Source organism: Eriocheir sinensis, chromosome 63 (genome assembly GCF_024679095.1).
Source record: "Eriocheir sinensis breed Jianghai 21 chromosome 63, ASM2467909v1, whole genome shotgun sequence".
Classification (NCBI taxonomy): domain Eukaryota; kingdom Metazoa; phylum Arthropoda; class Malacostraca; order Decapoda; family Varunidae; genus Eriocheir; species Eriocheir sinensis.
Window position 1 is genome coordinate 5,680,783 of NC_066571.1, and position 17,500 is coordinate 5,698,282.

General features: G+C 43.3%; 1 protein-coding gene across 1 annotated transcript in view; it reads right to left on the reverse strand.

The window, feature by feature from the left end:
• Positions 1-10,644: 10,644 nt before the first annotated feature.
• LOC126986904 (kielin/chordin-like protein) overlaps positions 10,645-17,500 on the reverse strand; it is a 23,447-nt gene continuing 16,591 nt past the window's right edge. The window contains exons 12-16 of the mRNA XM_050843397.1: positions 15,746-15,940; positions 14,631-14,726; positions 13,428-13,554; positions 11,787-11,928; positions 10,645-10,954 (exon numbers count right to left, since the gene is read on the reverse strand). Coding sequence (XP_050699354.1) covers positions 11,821-11,928; positions 13,428-13,554; positions 14,631-14,726; positions 15,746-15,940 — 526 coding nt within the window. The 3' untranslated portion in view covers positions 10,645-10,954; positions 11,787-11,820. The remainder of the gene's footprint in view (positions 10,955-11,786; positions 11,929-13,427; positions 13,555-14,630; positions 14,727-15,745; positions 15,941-17,500) is intronic.

The following is a 17,500-nucleotide window of genomic DNA, read 5'->3' on the forward strand; positions in this document are numbered from 1 at the left end:
GAAGACTCCTCGTCCTCTATGTAGTAACTTTTTTCTTTCCTTCCTTTCCTCCTTTTTTATTCCTTTCCACTCATACCCACCATCGTCCCTCCCTTTTCCTACTTTTCCTGCCTAAACCTTTACTGAGTCTTTTCATTATTTTATATTTTTCATATCTCCCTTTTTTATTTTCCTCATTTTTCATATTTTCATCGTTTTTTCCTATATTTTTCTGACATTTTTTTACTTTCTCCTCCTCGTCCTTTTTTCACATTGCATTTTTTGTCATCGCCATCCAAGAGTTTTATTTTCCTTTTTTGTATCTCTTTTCTTTATATCTTTTTCCCCTTGCTTTTTTTCTCTGACATATCCTAACCTGACCCTTCCCGCCGTCACCCCTTTCCTCTCATGTATCTTTCCTCTCTCCTCTGTTGCGTCTTTATTTCCTTAACCTTTCTCACCATCAACCATTTTCCATACACATTTTCGTTGTTGTTTTTCATGGGGGGGGGGGCATATATTTTTTTCTTTTTATGAACATGTTATCACCTTTTTCCTTTTCTCCTACTTCTTTTTTTCATCATTTCTGTTTTTTCATTTATTTGGCCTCCTTCTACCCTCTCTTTTCTCATTCCTTCTTTCCTTCCACCTCTCTTTTTCTCCCTCCTTTGTGTACCCTCCTTATTTTTCCCTATACCTTTTTTTTTCCTTTCTATTTGTATATCACCTTTTTTCTTCTTAATTTAATCCCCGTTTTCCATTCTCTTTTTCTTTTAGTTTTCTCTATTTAACTTGCACTTCATTCTTTTCATTCATTTCCTTCTTCCCTCTTATTCTTTATTTTTCCTTTTTCACAGCAGTTTTTCTCTCGTTTCCTTTTCTTTCCCCATTTTCCACCTTCCTCCCCTGTTTTCCCCTTCCTCCCCCTTCCTTTTTCCTCCTCTTCCAGTTCTTCTCCTTTTTGTGTACTTCTTTTCTATTATCTCCCTTTCTGTCTCCTTTTTCCACCCTCTTTCCCTCTTTTCCCCTTCCTCCCCCTTCCTTTTTCCTCCTCTTCCAGTTCTTCTTCTCCTTTTTCTGTACTTCTTTTCTACTCTCTCCTTTTCTTTCTCCTTTTTCCACCCTCATTCCCTCTTTTTCCCCCGTTCTCCTCCTTCCTTTTCCTCCTCTTCCAACTCTTCTTCTCCTTTTTCTATACCTCTTTTCTATTCTCTCCTTTTCTTTCCCCTTTTGCCACCCTTTTCCCCTCTTTTTCCCCTTTCTCCCGCTCTTTTTTCTCCTTTTTATATCTCACTTTTCTATTCTCTCCTTTTCTTTCCCTTTTTCTCCACCCTCTTTTTTTCATCTTCTCCCGCTCTTTTTTCTCTTTTTTTTTATATATATCACGTTTCTATTATCTCCTTTTCTTTCCCTTTTTTTCCACCCTCTTCCCCTTTTTTATCCCCTTTCTCCCCCTTTCCTTTTTCCTCCTTTGTCCGCTTTTTTCTCCTTTTTCTATGTCACTTTTGTATTCTCTTCATTTCTCTCCCCTTTTTCCACTCTCTTCCACTCTTTTTTCCCCTTCCCTCCCATCATAATCGCTTTACCACAGCTATCCCATTCCACAGCCATTAGCTTCCCTCTTGATTACTGTTAACGTCTCCCATTCCTCCCATAACCCTTCCCTTTACTGCGTCTCTCAACTCTTTCCCTCCCTTCCCTCATCTTAGCACCCTGTTCCGGCTTTCCTTCCCCTTTTATAGGTGTTAACACATCATTACTGGGCCCCTAACTCTTTTCTATATCACTTTAGCTCCCACTTTTGATATGTATTCATTCTCCCTGTCGCATCTTAAACACATTTGTCTCGCTAAGTACTGTATTCAAAGCCTATTTTCGTTGCATCATCTCTCTTGTTTAATTTTGTTGTTCCTATACGGCGCTTTATTGCTCTTATTTACACTTTTAGTACTCTATTTTGTGTTTTTCATCTCTATCACATTCTCTATATTCACTTTCCTTTATCGTTCTTTTTTTCAGTATAGTAGCAAGGCCCAGTTTCCTTACACCATCTCTTGTTTTAGTTTTAAGACTCATTTATAGTTTCCCGATCCTATAATCTATATTCTTGCATTTATATTTGTTTTCTTCATAACTTTTCTTCACCTCTTCAATATTCACTTCCCTTCATTTTCTTTTTTTTTCCGGTACAATATCAAGCCTTTTTTTCATCTCATTATGTTATGTTTATCTTAAAGCACTATTAAATCTTTCTAACATTTATATAGTCCTATTTTACTTTTATACGTATATTCTTATCACATTAGGAACATTTACCTTCCCTTATCTTTCATTTTTATTTTCATCCTATAATGTTATGTTTCTCCTAACGCACAGCTATGTCTTTTTGAAACCCTTATTTACAATCTCGTAGCCTGTTTTGATTTTTCACCTCATTATCACATTGTGAACATCCACTTTCCCTTATCATTCATTTTTAGTTTCATCCTATAATGTTATGTTTCTTCTAACACACAATTATGTCTTTCTGAAACCCTTATTTACAATCTCGTAGCCTGTTTTGCTTTCACACCTCATTATCACATTATGAACATCCACTTTCCCTTATCTTTCATTTTCAGGACTTTATTATTTTCTCAGCAGCATCTTTGGGTTCAGTCTTAACACACCGCACGACTCCCTCACCCTTCCTCACCTTTTACCTTTCCCTCGAAGCCCCAAAAGACACGATTTTTACCTCTACGCCTAATCCTTTCCCATCCCTTGAGTTTCTTCCATAAGTCCTTCCTTCTTACCGCGCATTAGCACTCCCCGTCCCACCTCCTTCTTTCCCCTCGCATCCCACTTTTTAACCCTACAAACCTCAACTTTTCATCCTAATACTCATTTTCTCTCCTCTACTTCTCTTCTTCTTTGAGTTTATCTTCTCTTTCTCTCGCATTCCACTTTTTAAACCTTACAAACCTTAACTGTTCTTTATATCCTCACTCTCATTTTCTCTCTTCTACTTCTCTTCTTCTTTCAGTTTATCTTCCCTTTCTCTCGTATTCCACTTTTTTAAACCTACAAATCTTTACTTCTCTGTACATCCTCGCTCTCCTTTCCTTTCTTCTGTTTTCCATCTTTTTTCAACTTTTCTTTCCTTTTCACAGAGTCTTACAGTCACACCTTTCTCATTCCATTCCCTTCCCTCGCAACCCTCAAATCCTTCCTCTTTTTTAGCCTAGAAATCTCTCCTGCCTGACCTTTCACACTCCCTCTCTTTCCCACCACCACCACCACCACCGCTACTTCTTTTACTTCTAATCCCTTTCATCTTTTCCACTGCTCCCATTTTCCCCGGTTTATTATTTCTTTGCGTCCTCATCCTACTTCCCCTTCCTCCTCCTTATCCTCTTGCTACTTCTCCTCTTCTCCATTTACTGCCACTTTTTCTCCTACTGCTAATCCTCTCCTTTCACAGAACATTACAACATATTTTCCCCCTCCGCCCTCTTCCCTTCCTGCTCCTCCTTATCTTCCTCCTCCTCCTCCTCCTCCTTTTCCTGCTTCTAATCCTCTCCTTCCAAAGAACACTGCAACAATATATTTTCCACCTATTTCCCTGTTTCCCTATTTATCATTTCTTACGTTTTCATTCTCCTTTCCTTTTCTCCTCCTCCTTATCCTCCTCCTCCCTGTCCTATCCTTCCTCAGAACATTGCAACAGCACTTTTCTCACCTCCTCTTCCCTCTCTCTTCCCCTATTTCCTGTTTCTTTCGTCCTCTCACTCTCCTTTCCCTTCTTTCACTGGCTTGTCTTTATCCTTTTCCTTTACCTCCTGCTCCTCCTCTCCTTCTACAGAACCTAACATATTTTCCATCTCCCTCTTTCTTCCTTGTTTATTATTTCTTTATTCTTACACTCCTTTTCACCCTCCTCCTCCTCCTCTTCCGCACCCCTTCAGCGCCTCCTTCACCACCTCCTTCCTCTCCCTCGCCGGCCACAAACGCCTCCCTTTTTCAAGCCTCACCGCCACACGCTCCAAAGAAGAAACCACATTGAACCTTTTCCCTTTCGTTGTGTCCCGGAGCCACGCCAATAATTCATGCTTGTGGCGAATTTACGAGGCAGCATAGACTCCCAAGGCTAAGGAAGAGGAGGAGGAGGAGGAGGAGGAGGTGTTGGTGGTGGGAAAAAGTCGGTAATGTGGTGTGGGAAGAGGAAGAGGAAGAATAGGAGGAAGGAGACGAAGGACGTTTGATTTGAGAGGAAGGATGGAAGGAAGGAAGGAAGGAGAGACACAGAGGAAAAAATCAGAGAAGGAACACAGAAGTAAGGAAGAATAAGAAGGAAAGTTGGGAAAAGAGAAATCAAAATGAAAGAAAGAAGGAAGGATAGAAAGAAGAGGAGGAATAGGAAGAGAGGGAGGGACACAAGCGGCAAATGGAGGAAAGAAGGAATGGAGGGAAGGAGGAAGAAGAGGTCAAGATAAATCAGGAAGGACGGGAGGAAGAAGAGGTCAGGAAGGACGGAAGGAAGAAACAAGAAAGGAAGGAAGGAGCTGACTTGAACCGAGGAAATATTATTGCGGGATTATTTTGATCTGAAGTTATTCCACGTGATTCCGAGAGCGACCAGGTAATATTCTCTCTCTCTCTCTCTCTCTCTCTCTCTCTCTCTCTCTCTCTCTCTCTCTCTCTCTCTCTCTCTCTCTCTCTCTCTCTCTCTCTCTCTCTCTCTCTCTCTCTCTCTCTCTCTCTCTCTCTCTCTCTCTCTCTCTCTCTCTCTCTCTCTCTCTCTCTCTCTCTCTCTCTCTCTCTCTCTCTCTCTCTCTCTCCCTCTCTCTCTCTCTCTGAATCAGCTACTGGCACCTTTTTCGTTTTCTTCTGCTCCTCCTTTATATTTTATTTCGGCAACCTCTCCGCGAAGACCACAATAAGTTTAGGGAATGTTTACGAAGGCCCTGCACGTGAGAGAGCAAGAGCGAGAGCGAGAGAGAGAGAGAGAGAGAGAGAGAGAGAGAGAGAAACTGAAAAAAATATATAAAGTTAACAGGAACAACCAGAAAACACACACACACGCACACACACACACACACACACACACACACACACACACACACACACACACACACACACACACACACACACACACACACACACACACACACACACACACACACACACACACACACACACACACACACACACACACACACACACACACACACACACACACACACACACACACACACACACACATCCTCCTCCTCTTCTATCTTCATTCTTCTCCTCTTCCTCTTCCATTTCTCATTCCTCTTCCCCATGTTCTTTCTCCTCCATCTTCGTATGCTTCATCCTCCTCCCATCAATCTTCTTCCTCCTCCTGCTTCTTCTTCCTCCTGCTCCTTCCCTTTTTTACTCATATTCCTCTTCCTTCCATCATGACCTACCACTGCAACAATTAGCCAATCACAACCTACGTCCTAAATCAAAGCTACCAATCAAATTCAAGGACGCCAGCCTTGCCAATCATAACCTTCCACGCCAAGAATCACCCAATCGCAACCTTGACGGCCAGCCAGCAGCCAATAAGCGGAGTTCTTTCATACGAGCTTCACCGTTCGGCAATGCAAACAGCCAGTCTTTAATTTGGGCTGCTTACGAAGTTATAATGAAAGCCAGAACGACCTCGGGCGCTACGGGAAGAAGAGGAGAAGGAGGAGGAGGACGAAGACGAGGAAGACGAGGAGCAGTATATGAACTGAAGTAAACAACTGATAAGGAAGAGGAAGAGAAAAGGGGGAAGATATGGATGAGTTGGGAGATGAAATAAAAGAAAGAGAAGGAAAAAGAGTACAAGGAAAAGAAACAGTAAGAAGAGAAGTAACGGGAGTAAGAGGAAAAAAAAAAGCGTAGATAGAATAGGTTCAAGAAGTAAAAGAAGTGGAAGAAGAAAAAAGTAAGGGAAAGGAGAAGGGGAAACCAGATGAATATATAAAAGAGGCTGAAAAGAATTAAAAAAAAAGTGGTGGAGAAAGAAATAAGGAAAGGAAAGGCAAGGAGAAGGGAAACGGGATAAATTGATAAAGAAGTTAACGAAAAAGAAAAAGTGGAACAAAAAGACGGGAAAGGAGAAACGGAGTGAAGAGATAGAAGAGGAAAAAAACGAGGTGGAGGAGAGAAGGAAAAAAAACGAGGTGGAAGGAGAGGAAGCGGAACAGCAAGAGAAGCAGGAGGAGGAGGAAGGAAGGAAGGAAATGTCTTGCAAAATTCAGTAAGAAGGACAATCTAATTTCTTTGTTTCGAGGTCAAACAAAACTTTGGGTGCGCGTGGCCGAGGCTCGCTGCACTCCTGGAATGTCGTGTCCTGCGCTGTTTACTGAGATACAAATTCACGTTTGCCTCAAATATTAAGGAACCCCAAAAAATTTACCAAGAACTTGTGTGTGTGCATTAAGAGTGACGTGACTGCGATACTGCGGCTTAGACTAGGAGCTGGGTTTCATTTGAATTATTTGAACGATGTAAGTTTCAGTTCCTTTTACTATTAAGGATTGTGCAATTTAATGGGAATAGGTGAATACAGGTAAAGGGTGACCATGATCCAGCGATTTTTATTAGTTTTGATTTAGTGTAACTTACCTGATACATGTTTAAACAACGTTCATATGATTTTTCCCATAACAGGTCTACTATGCAAGTAAGAGCGGGTGTTACCTGCAAAACGATTATGTAACTTGGAAAAAGAAGAGTTGGTTTTCTTTACAAGTGTACATTCTGTTTTTCCATCATTCGTTCTTATCTTCATCAGTCATTTCAATATGTTCATTCCTCTTCCTCCTCTTTCTACTCCGCCTCCTCCTCGTTTTCTCTTCTTATTCTCATTCTCCTCAACTTCCTTTTCTTCCTCTTCCTCTTCTTTTCTGCCTCTTCAGCACAGAGACTTATACAAAACACACACTCACTCCATATTGAAGCTTCCAAAATGAATATATTCATAAACGTCAAGCTAAACACTTCCGAGAATCTTCCGCTTATGGTTCTTCCGCCTATACACCTGCTTCTCACACCTGCCGGAACTCAATACAGATGACTTACAGATGACTCTCGCTCACCTCTAAGACTTCCTAATCCTCTTCCTCTTCTCCCTCCACCTTTCCTCCTTCCACTCTCTGCTTCACATCTCACACCCCCACATCTCCTCTTGCTGTTCCTCTTCCTCCTCTTTCCCTCCTCTCTTCTAATCTCTTGTTCCTCTTTCCATCCTCTCCTTCACACCTCACACCCTAATCATCATCTCTTCCTGTACCTCTTCCTCTTCTTTCCCTCCTCTCTTCTAATCTCTTGTTCCTCTTTTCATCCTCTCTTTCACTCCTCTCATCCCCATCATCTCCTCTTGCTGTTCCTCTTCCTCCTCTTTCCCTCCTCTTTTCTTGTCTTTTGTTCCTCTTTCCATCTTCTCCTTCACTCCTCTCATCCCCATCACCACCACCTCTTGCTCCTCCTCTTCCTCTCCTCTCCACCTTTCCCTCTCACCACTAGATACTTTCATCCACTTATCTACACCTATTCTTCCTCCTCCTCTTCCTCCTCCACCTCCTTTTTAACTCTCCTTCACACCTCTCTCTCACATCTTCTCCCTCCTCCTTATTCTCTCGTTCTCATTATCACCTCTCCTTCACGCTTCTCCTCTCCTCTTACTCCTCCATTCTCAGTCTCCTTCACACCTTACTTTGCCCTTCCTCCTCCTCTTCCTCCTCCTCCTCCTCCTCCTCCCCCTCACTTAGCACCTTCTCACGCCAGCCCTCCATCCCATCTCCTTAAGCACCCTCTCCACTAATCCCATAGGTACTTACAATACCTCCTCCTCCTCCTCGTCTCCTTCGCTCCTCCTTTTCTCACCAGGCTCCGCTAAAGACTCTCCATCTTCCCTCCTCCTCCTCCTCCTCCTCTTAAAGTTGCCTCCATTTTTATTCTTAGCGTACTTTTCTTGTTATACTTTTCTACTTTTTTCTTCATTTTGGCATTAATTTTGGTGGGGTTTTTTTATTCCTTATCTGTTTATTTCCTTTTGTTGTCTAGTGATTTTTATTCCTTAGTTATTTCGAATTTTTCCCTTTGTCTATTTTTTTCGCTATTTTATCCTTATTTATCAGTTTACTAGTGTGTCGATAAGGATTCCATATTTCATTCTTTTCTATTGCTCATTAAACCCACTAAGTCATTCACTCACCTATTTGTCTTCACTTTTCACATCAGGTTTTCTAATTCCTCAAATCACTCCTTACTCTTACATCCAAACGCCTCATACATTAATTTTAGACGTTCCCTGCCCTCTCTAGATTATGCGTCCCGTTCATTCCTTCCTATAGAGTACATTTTCCTATCCTATACGATTTTTGTTAGTCCCTTACGAACTCCTAATCACACACACAGATCTCCCCCACACACACCCCTTTACTCATCTATACTTTCTATATATAGGAGCCGTGATTAGCAGACTTTCTCTATTGTTTTCCCCTTAAGCCGCTCCCTTTACTGCAAAAAAAAATCGCCTCCGCCTATCAATACTACCCTGCCCCAACGTGTTCATTCCTTCCTCTCAAACTTTGATTTCCATACACTCTCCTTAACTTATAAATTAATCGTACACCCTTATACAAACGCACGGACATGTATATCACCGTTGCCAGATTATCGTACTCAGAGCATAGTATTTACCGGTTTCTGACGCCTAACTATTGCCAAGAAACATCAGGATCTAACTCTTTTTAATGATAACTATAAATGAGTTTCGTTATTGGAGCCCAGAAGACGGTTTTGGGGTAGGAAGTCAGGAAATATAAGCGGCCGAGTACGACAATCTGGCAACGTTGATGTGTACCTGCCCTATCCTTCCCAATTTACCTAACGCTCCCATCTCGGGCATACAACCTTTCCTTCGCCTTCAGTTTACCTTCCCATACCCATACACTCTCCACCTCACCTCACACACTGACCATACACACGAACCTTTCTCACAATCATATACCTTTCCCTCTTCCTCCTCCTCCTCCTCCTCCTCCTCCTCCTCCTCGACCTTCTCACCCTCTTCCGCCTCCTCGCCGCCCCTCCTCAGAACAAACCCGCCAAGCCCACGCCACCTTTCCTCTCATTACTCCCAAACATTACGCTGCCCGATGCCTCTAGACCCTAAATTCCTCTCCGAAGGTGCATCAAGGGGAGGGAGGAGGAGGGAGAAGAAGGGAAGGGAGGAGGGGAAAGGTCCTTATCGTTCCCTTCCTCCCTCTCGGCTATCCATCTGCGTCCAGAGTGAAGGAAGGAAAATTTATGTTGCCACTTCCCAGGTAAAGCGCTGGAGATGAGGAGGAGGAAAGGAGGGAATAGCAGGAAGGAGGCACTGGAGAGGGAACTGGAGGAGGAAATGGAGAGAAGATGAGCAGAAGGCACTAAAGAGGAGGGAAAGATAAGGAGGAGGGATAACCGAGAAGCTAGAGGATGGGAAGAAAAAAAAAAGGGGTGGAGAGAAAGAAAAAGAAACTGAGGACTGAAAAAAGTTGGTACGTTAAAAGTTGCGATGGAGGAAAAATGGAAAGGAGAAGAAAAAGGTGGAGGAAGACAAGGAGGGAAAACCGAGAAGCTAGAGAACTGGGAAGGAAAAAAAATGTAAAAGGAAAAGAAAAAAAACAATACTGACAGGAAAAAAAGTAATTATAAACACGCATTCTTGATTCACTAAAACAGAAGAGAAACCTATATCGAGAAGCTAAACAATTTGGAATATGTGGTTTAAAAGAAAGGAAAAAACGAGAGAGTTACCGGAATAAAGAAAAAAAAACAGTACAGTAAAAAAAAAAAAAGCCGGATTCCTGACTAAATTCTTGACCAAAAAAATATAAAGGAGCCGAAAAAGATATAGCAGCAAAAGGCGATGGAGGAAAATTGGAAGTGAATGGAAAAATAAGAATCGAGAAGAAAAAAGAAGCAACCAAAAAAAAAAAAGGTGGTCGGGAAATGAAACCCTAAAAAGATGCAATAAAATAAGTTACTTCATACTTTACTAAATTCTTGAGCAAAAAATATGGGAGGTAGAGGCGATGGAGGAAATCTGGAAATGAATAAAAAAACCGCAACCAAAAAGAAAAGGTGGTCGGGAAGAAAACCATAAAAAGATGCAGAAAAAACTTTGTTCATAATTTACTCGAGAATTCACCAGAAGTTGCGGAAACAATTCACAACTTATGGCACAAAACACGAACACTTTAATAACTTCCAAACTCTTCCTCGGTAAACACAGGCACACGAGACAGAGAATATATCACGTCAATCATTATAAAACTACGTTATTTAAATGCACAGCCAAACGCGTGGGCGAACAAGGAGGATCAAGAGGTCAAAGAGGAGGAGGATGAAAGATGAAAAAAAGGGGAAGAAAAAGATGAAAAAAAGGGAAGAAAAACATGAAAAAAGAGGATGAAGCGGAAAAAAGGATGAAGGATGAAAAAAAGATGTAAAAAGATGAAAACAAGAATGAAAAAAGATGAAAAAAGCTGAAAAAAGAGAATGAAAAAAGATGAAAAAAGTGGAAAAAGCGAAAAGAGGATGAAAAAGAGGATGAAAAGGTCAAACAGGATGATAAAGAGTACAAAGGATGAAAAAGAGGACAATTAAGAGAAGAAAGGAAGTATAACAAATTTAATAAAAAATGTTCATAATTTTCTCGAGATAAACTTCCAAAAACGTTATTTACAAACTTCAAATCTTTATATAAATAAACTCAACGTATATACACAACTTCCAGAACACAATATATGCTATAATAAAACTCCATTCTTTCACACAACAGAACGAGCAAGTAATTGAGCGAGCGAGTGAGTGACAGGACCCTCCCCAAGACGGTACGAAAGGCGATCAGTCAGTCAGTCCCGAGCGAGTGGCGTAAAGGCAGAGGACAGTCTTGCACGAGGGACGGATTTGTCTGTCGTTAGAGCTGGAACCAAGAAACGGGACGGTAAGAAAAAAAAAAGAGACTTGACATTCTTTTAAATGATTAATGCCTTGCAGTCAAACGAAACCAAGCAGAAAATTAAATGTAGAAGTGCAGAGAAAAAATCAAATTAAAAAACGATAACTAAACATATAAATTGAGTAACAGACCGAGAAGAATGACAAAAATTATTAATCTAAAATCATGAGTAAAAACTTACCATGGAATTAAAATGCTTGCCTTATAATATGAAATAATAATAATAGTTCATAATAGTTCATAATAGTTCATAATAGTTTTCCAGTCTTTCGGCCAGTATGATACCTTCGGGTAATTTTTCAATCTTTCCCTTAGTAATTTGTGACACTAAGGCAAATATACCCCGGAGACAAAGGGAAGTGACTGCAAACTATCCCAAACTTTATCATACTGCCTAAGAAAAAAAAAAGTTAAACAAGAAAATGAGTCCATATTACAAGTTCTCCGCTTCATTTCCATTAATACTAGTCAACAATACTCAGTTCCTGTTGACGGCTAAATATAACGTTGAATTCCCGTTAGTGGAAATATTACGTAAACAGGCCAGGAAACCAGTATTTAGTAGTGACCAGGTGGAATTTAGGGATAGCAAAAAACACAAGCTGTATTTGGTTTGTCAGTAGGTAATAACAGACGCATGGCATTGGAGAGCTTGGAGAGGTATGTAGAATTAGGGACGACGAAAACCTTTACAAGCTACCTTTGCTTTTTTTAGTCTATAATAAAACCTCATTATTGTAAGGGAGAGTTTGGAATATGGTCATAAGTTAGGAAGGACACTGTAGGTCACACTCACCACCCAGCAGCGCAGAGGAGGAGTCGCCACATCATCACGCCGCCACTGAGGGACTCAAGGGTTCCGTTGCAGTGTCTACCATCGCACCTGATGCCGCCGCCTCGCCATTCGCAAGTTCATAATCGCGTTTCCTCCGTTGAAACTACGCCAGCAAAAAAGGGAATCAGGTCATGGTGCAATTAAGTATGAAGTTTGAAAGCAAAATGAATATCAAAGGTTTTATTAGTCTTTTATAAACAGCAAAGGAAACAGAACACTGGCAAAATCACGTGAGGAAAATAGCCCGCTAAACACTGCCCCTATTAAAAAAAAAAAAAATCAGAAGATTGGCCAAAAGAGGGGTCAATTTCTGGAGCGAGGTGTCTCGATGCTCTCCTCCGTTCTCTTCTTTATGATAATGTATGCTCTAAATTTGCACCCTTCGTAGATTTGTTTTTATTTACATAGTTTTCAAGCTTTGCCACTTTATCACTCAGCCATTTTTACTTTACTTCCAAGGTCTTCGTTGCCTTCGTCCTGTATCACACTTTTCCCCGCTTTGATTCCACGTCTGTTGCTTCACTGGTCTTCGTAAAAGTCAGTATTTTGTATTTCATATTTGCACTCACCTCCAGGCTGACAAGTTATTTACTCGCATCATTAATTTTATTTTGGCTGTGCATTTTTGAGAAAGTTATTTTCATTACACAAAGCTGTCTGGCATTTCACAAGTTTGTTAATCATATCATTACAACAAAAAACACCAGAAAAGTCCTCAATGCAATATACATCACAAATCCCAAAATTGACCTCTTTCGGCCACCTCCTTTGATTATTTTTTGTAGGAGCAGCGAGTAGCGGGCTTTTTTTATTATGGTTTCCTTTTTGTGGGCCCCTGAGCCGTCTTTGTTAAAAAAAAAGACTTGGGTACAAAGAGCAGATAAAAGATTCAGAAACACGAGTCGCTAATAAAAACACCCACAAAGCATTAAAAAAATAGCTCATTAAGAGATCTAATTAAAAGTAAACTTCGTACTCCAGTGGCTTAAAACTAATTATTCTTTTGGCTAACACTCAGACTCCAAAAATGAACCAAACCGCCTTCATCAAGTTTACCGCGAATTTAGACTCTTCCCGACGTACTTATTCTTTCACCGAGTCACTTGACACTAAAGCAAAATAAACACTGACGCCTTCGGTCCAAAAAATACTAAAAACACTCCTACTCGTGGCTTTGAATTATCTATACTCTGCCAGCCTCAATTTTGTTTACCTCACTCAGCGGTAATAAATAGATTTTTCACCCCAGGCTGTCCAAAGCGACTCATTGAACACTTTATTCTTACCACTAACTTTCTTAACAATATCCATTCACAAAGAAAACACTATTATAAAGATGAGTAACAAAATCTATAGTACTTTCCCTCCCACTACAATCATGACAACACCCCCAGCTTCTTGCCCCACTCCCCTCCCAATCCTTAACCTTCCCTTCTCTAACTTCCCATCCATCTATCTATCCTCTGTCCCTCCCTTACTCCTCCAACTTAACCCACCTCTTCTCTTCCCTCCCCTTCTCTGTCTTCCCATCCAACCCTCCTATAGCTTCCTTCCAACTTCCCTTCTTCACCTCGCCTTCCTTCTCCTTCCGACAAGACTTACCGCGTAGTATCGGTCGCAGAAGTTGGTGGTGGTGATGCCCTGCTTGGTGCACCGTTTGAACAGGCAGTTGTTCTCCAGCCACACATCGCCAGTCTTGCGTCTCTTCCCCGCGTCGTCGGTACAGCCGCTAGGAGGGGTGAGAAGAGAAGAGGTTGTTAGGTGAAGAGATGGGTTCTTTGAGGTGAAGGCAGAGTTAGAAGGAAGAGGAAAAAGACGAAGAGGGAGGGAGGATAGGTGTGTAGATGTTAGAATGAGTTTACATCAGGTGGAGAGTTAAGAAAAGTGGTATTAGGTGATGTCGGGTTAGAAGAGGTTATAGTAGGTGAAATGTTCGAAGGGGTTATGTTAGGTGGAGAAAGGGTTAGAAAGGGTTATTTTAGGAGGCAGAGGTCAGGTTAGAAGAGGTTATGTTACATGGAGAGTCGAGGTTATGTTACATGGAGAGTCGAGGTTATGTTACATGGAGAGTCGAGGTTATGTTACATGGAGAGTCGAGGTTATGTTACATGGAGAGTCGAGGTTATGTTACATGGAGAGTCGAGGTTATGTTACATGGAGAGTCGAGGTTATGTTACATGGACCATGTGAGTCGAGGTTATGTTACATGGACCATGTGAGTCGAGGTTATGTTACATGGACCATGTGAGTCGAGGTTATGTTACATGGACCATGTGAGTCGAGGTTATGTTACATGGAGAGTTGAGGTTATGTTACATGGAGAGTTGAGGTTATGTTACATGGAGAGTTGAGGTTATGTTACATGGAGAGTTGAGGTTATGTTACATGGAGAGTTGAGGTTATGTTACATGGAGAGTTGAGGTTATGTTACATGGAGAGTTGAGGTTATGTTACATGGAGAGTTGAGGTTATGTTACATGGAGAGTTGAGGTTATGTTACATGGAGAGTTGAGGTTATGTTACATGGAGAGTTGAGGTTATGTTACATGGAGAGTTGTTACAATCTCCAACACGATCTGTAGCAACTCTGAACACGCATCATTTCCTTCCACGCCTACACATCTACACCTGCCTACACCCGTCTACACTTGAAAGCATATCCGAGAAGGACTTTTACCACCCCTTAAACGATCTAACTTCCTTAATCCATACACATTTTCACACTGGTTGTCCATGTATACTTGACCATCAACTCTATACGTATATCAGCACTATGTAACAATACCCACGCCCTTAAACACTCACTCGCAGGTCCACTCGTCGCAGCAGGCCAATGGGGGGCGGTGGGAGGTGCAGTCCCCGTGAGGAGGCGTCCCACAGAAGATCAGCCTGCAGTCGTCCCTATTGGCGGGGTAGAAAAAAAGTTGCCGTGGTATTTAAAGGAGAAAACGAGAACATGCTAAGAGATGGAAATATGGCAACCGCTCACCCTGACAGCCACCCAACCCATGCACCTCTTTTTTTCCTCTCTTTAGTTACCTTTCAGTTACCTTTTCCTCCCCCTCCACGCCGTTCCCTTTCAGTTCCCTCTCCTTCCCTTCCTCTTCACCTATTGATCTAAACAACGTCTTTCATCATATTCACCTCCCCTTCCATACACTTTAAACACAACCCACCCATTTCCTTCCCACCCACTCACGCGCACACCCACCCACCCGCTCGCTCGCGCACACCCACCCACCCACTCGCTTGCTTGCTTGCTTGCTTGCTTGCTTGCTCGCTTGCTCGCTTGCTCGCTCGTTCGCCCGCCCGCGCACACCCACCCACTCGCTCGCTCGCTCGCTCGCCCACCCGCCCGCCCGCGCACACCCACCCACTCACTCACTCGCTCGCTCGCGTACACCCCCCCACTCGCTCGCGCACACCCACCCACTCACTCGCTCGCTCGCGTACACCCACCCACTCGCTCGCGCACACCCACCCACTCACTCACTCGCTTGCTTGCTCGCTCGCTCGCTCGCTCGCTCGCTCGCCCGCCCGCCCACACCCACCCACCCGCGCACTCGCTCGCTCGCCCGCGCACACCCACCCACCCACTCACTCACTCACTCGCGCACACCCACCCACTCACTCCTCCCACCACTCACTCACTCCCGCCCGCCCGCCCGCCCGCGCACACCCACCCGCTCGCTCGCGTGATCGCTAGCTAGCTCGCCAGCCCGCGCGCCCGCGCACACCCGCTCGCCCGCCCGCCCGCCCACACCCACCCACCCGCGCACTCATCCACTCACTCACCCGCGCACTCACCCGCGCACTCACCCGCGCACTCACCCGCGCACTCACCCGCGCACTCACCCGCGCACTCACCCGCGCACTCACCCGCGCACTCACCCGCGCACTCACCCGCCACACCCACTCACCCGCACACCCACTCGGCGCAGCACTGTCCGTCCGGTACCTGCACCACACAGTTTGGGTGCGGCATAGGGCCCAGGGTGGGGCAGCGGACCACTTGGGTATAGATGCCGGAAGGGTTGCAGAAGTGGCTGGTGCACGGGTCGGTGTTCCACGCATTGAACAGCTTGTGGAAGATTCCATAGTCGTCGAGACACCCGCTGGAAGATTACAAAAGAATGTGTTTGGTTGGGAAGAGTTGTATTCCACGCCTGAAGCAGAGCGGCCGTTGAGACACCCGCTTACAAGAGACATAGGGATGGATGCATGTTCCGTTAGGGAGGGGAGACTTGTATAAAAGTTTCTTTGGTTCGTTAGATACATACCAACGCTGGGTAATGTTGGAGATAAATCCCGACGCTGGTAAAGATTAGGTTGGGAAATCAGTGCCCAAGTCAGTTTAGCAAGTATAGATAAGTTACAAAAAACAATATAGAAGTCTTAAGCATTTCTAGAACAATAACTCGTCAGTTTCTAGAGAGGTTGCGAAAATCAGTGTAGAAAAATTATGTCTAGATATGGTAGGACACCCATTGTAGCATAAGCGTCTTTATACGTCTAGAAGGTCAGCGTCTTTATACGTCTAGGTCAGTGAATAATAAGTTTGTTCAGCGTCTAGATACGAAAGGAAAACCAGTGCAAAACAAGTGTCTTTAGCGTGTTTTGATAAGATTTAACCAGTGCTGAGTAAGTGTCTTCGGCAGGTCTCGATGATCCTGCATACTCGCGTCGGTTGCACTGGCTCGTGTCTGTTTACCAAATCAGAGTCCATCAACTGCTTTGTTTGTAGCCAACCAGAGTCGATGCAAGTCAAGTTAGATGGATTGCACGGCCTCTAAAGCTGAGTGACTGAGTGGCATGCCGGTACGTAAAGTCTGACTGGCTCGATGGATTGCCGGATGTGGGACGAGGTAAGTGTAGGAGATATTGTTAGTGTTTAGAAGTGACGCTCGAGGGAGATGGAAGCTGAGGAGGAAGATGATGAGAAGGAAGGAGAAGGGAGACGCGAAGGATTGTGTGCAAGGGGAGGAAAGAGGGAAGGAAGAAGGATGAGGTGAAGGATGTGCACAGGGAGGAGAAATGAAAGGAAGGAGATATGAGAGGCAGAAAGACACAGACACACAGAGTAGCCAAGCGTGGGAGAGTAAGGGCGAAGGAGAGCGGGTGAGAAATGAATACAATTAATGTGAACGCAAGTAAACAAGGAACAAAGGAAGGGCAACAAGAGGGTGAGTTTAGATTTGGGAACCCGAACACACAAGGTACTCTCCCATGGCACAGAAATCCTTAAGGAGAGGAGCCTTTGAGGAGAGGAGAGACGAGGGAATGTCGAGGTACAGGTAAGATCAGGTGAGGCAAGTCAGAGAGAGAGACAGACACAGACAGACAGACACAGACAGACAGACAGACACACACACACACTGACTTCGCACTTGGTAATAAACAGGAAACCACACGCAAAAAAAAAGACTGTGTGAAAGCGCATAAACACCGCTGAAGCGAGTACAAAACAACCTTCCTGAAAAATAACTGAACTAGACAAACACAAAATACTTCACAACTTCTAAACACACAAACACGAAACAAAGACCAACACATATCGCAGAGAGAAGGAGGAGGACTGAACAGAAGAACCGAACACAATTACAGAGGAAAGTAAAAACAGCAGCAGAGCAATAGGAGGAACGGAAAGGAGAAAATGGGTATAAGTGAAGAAAATA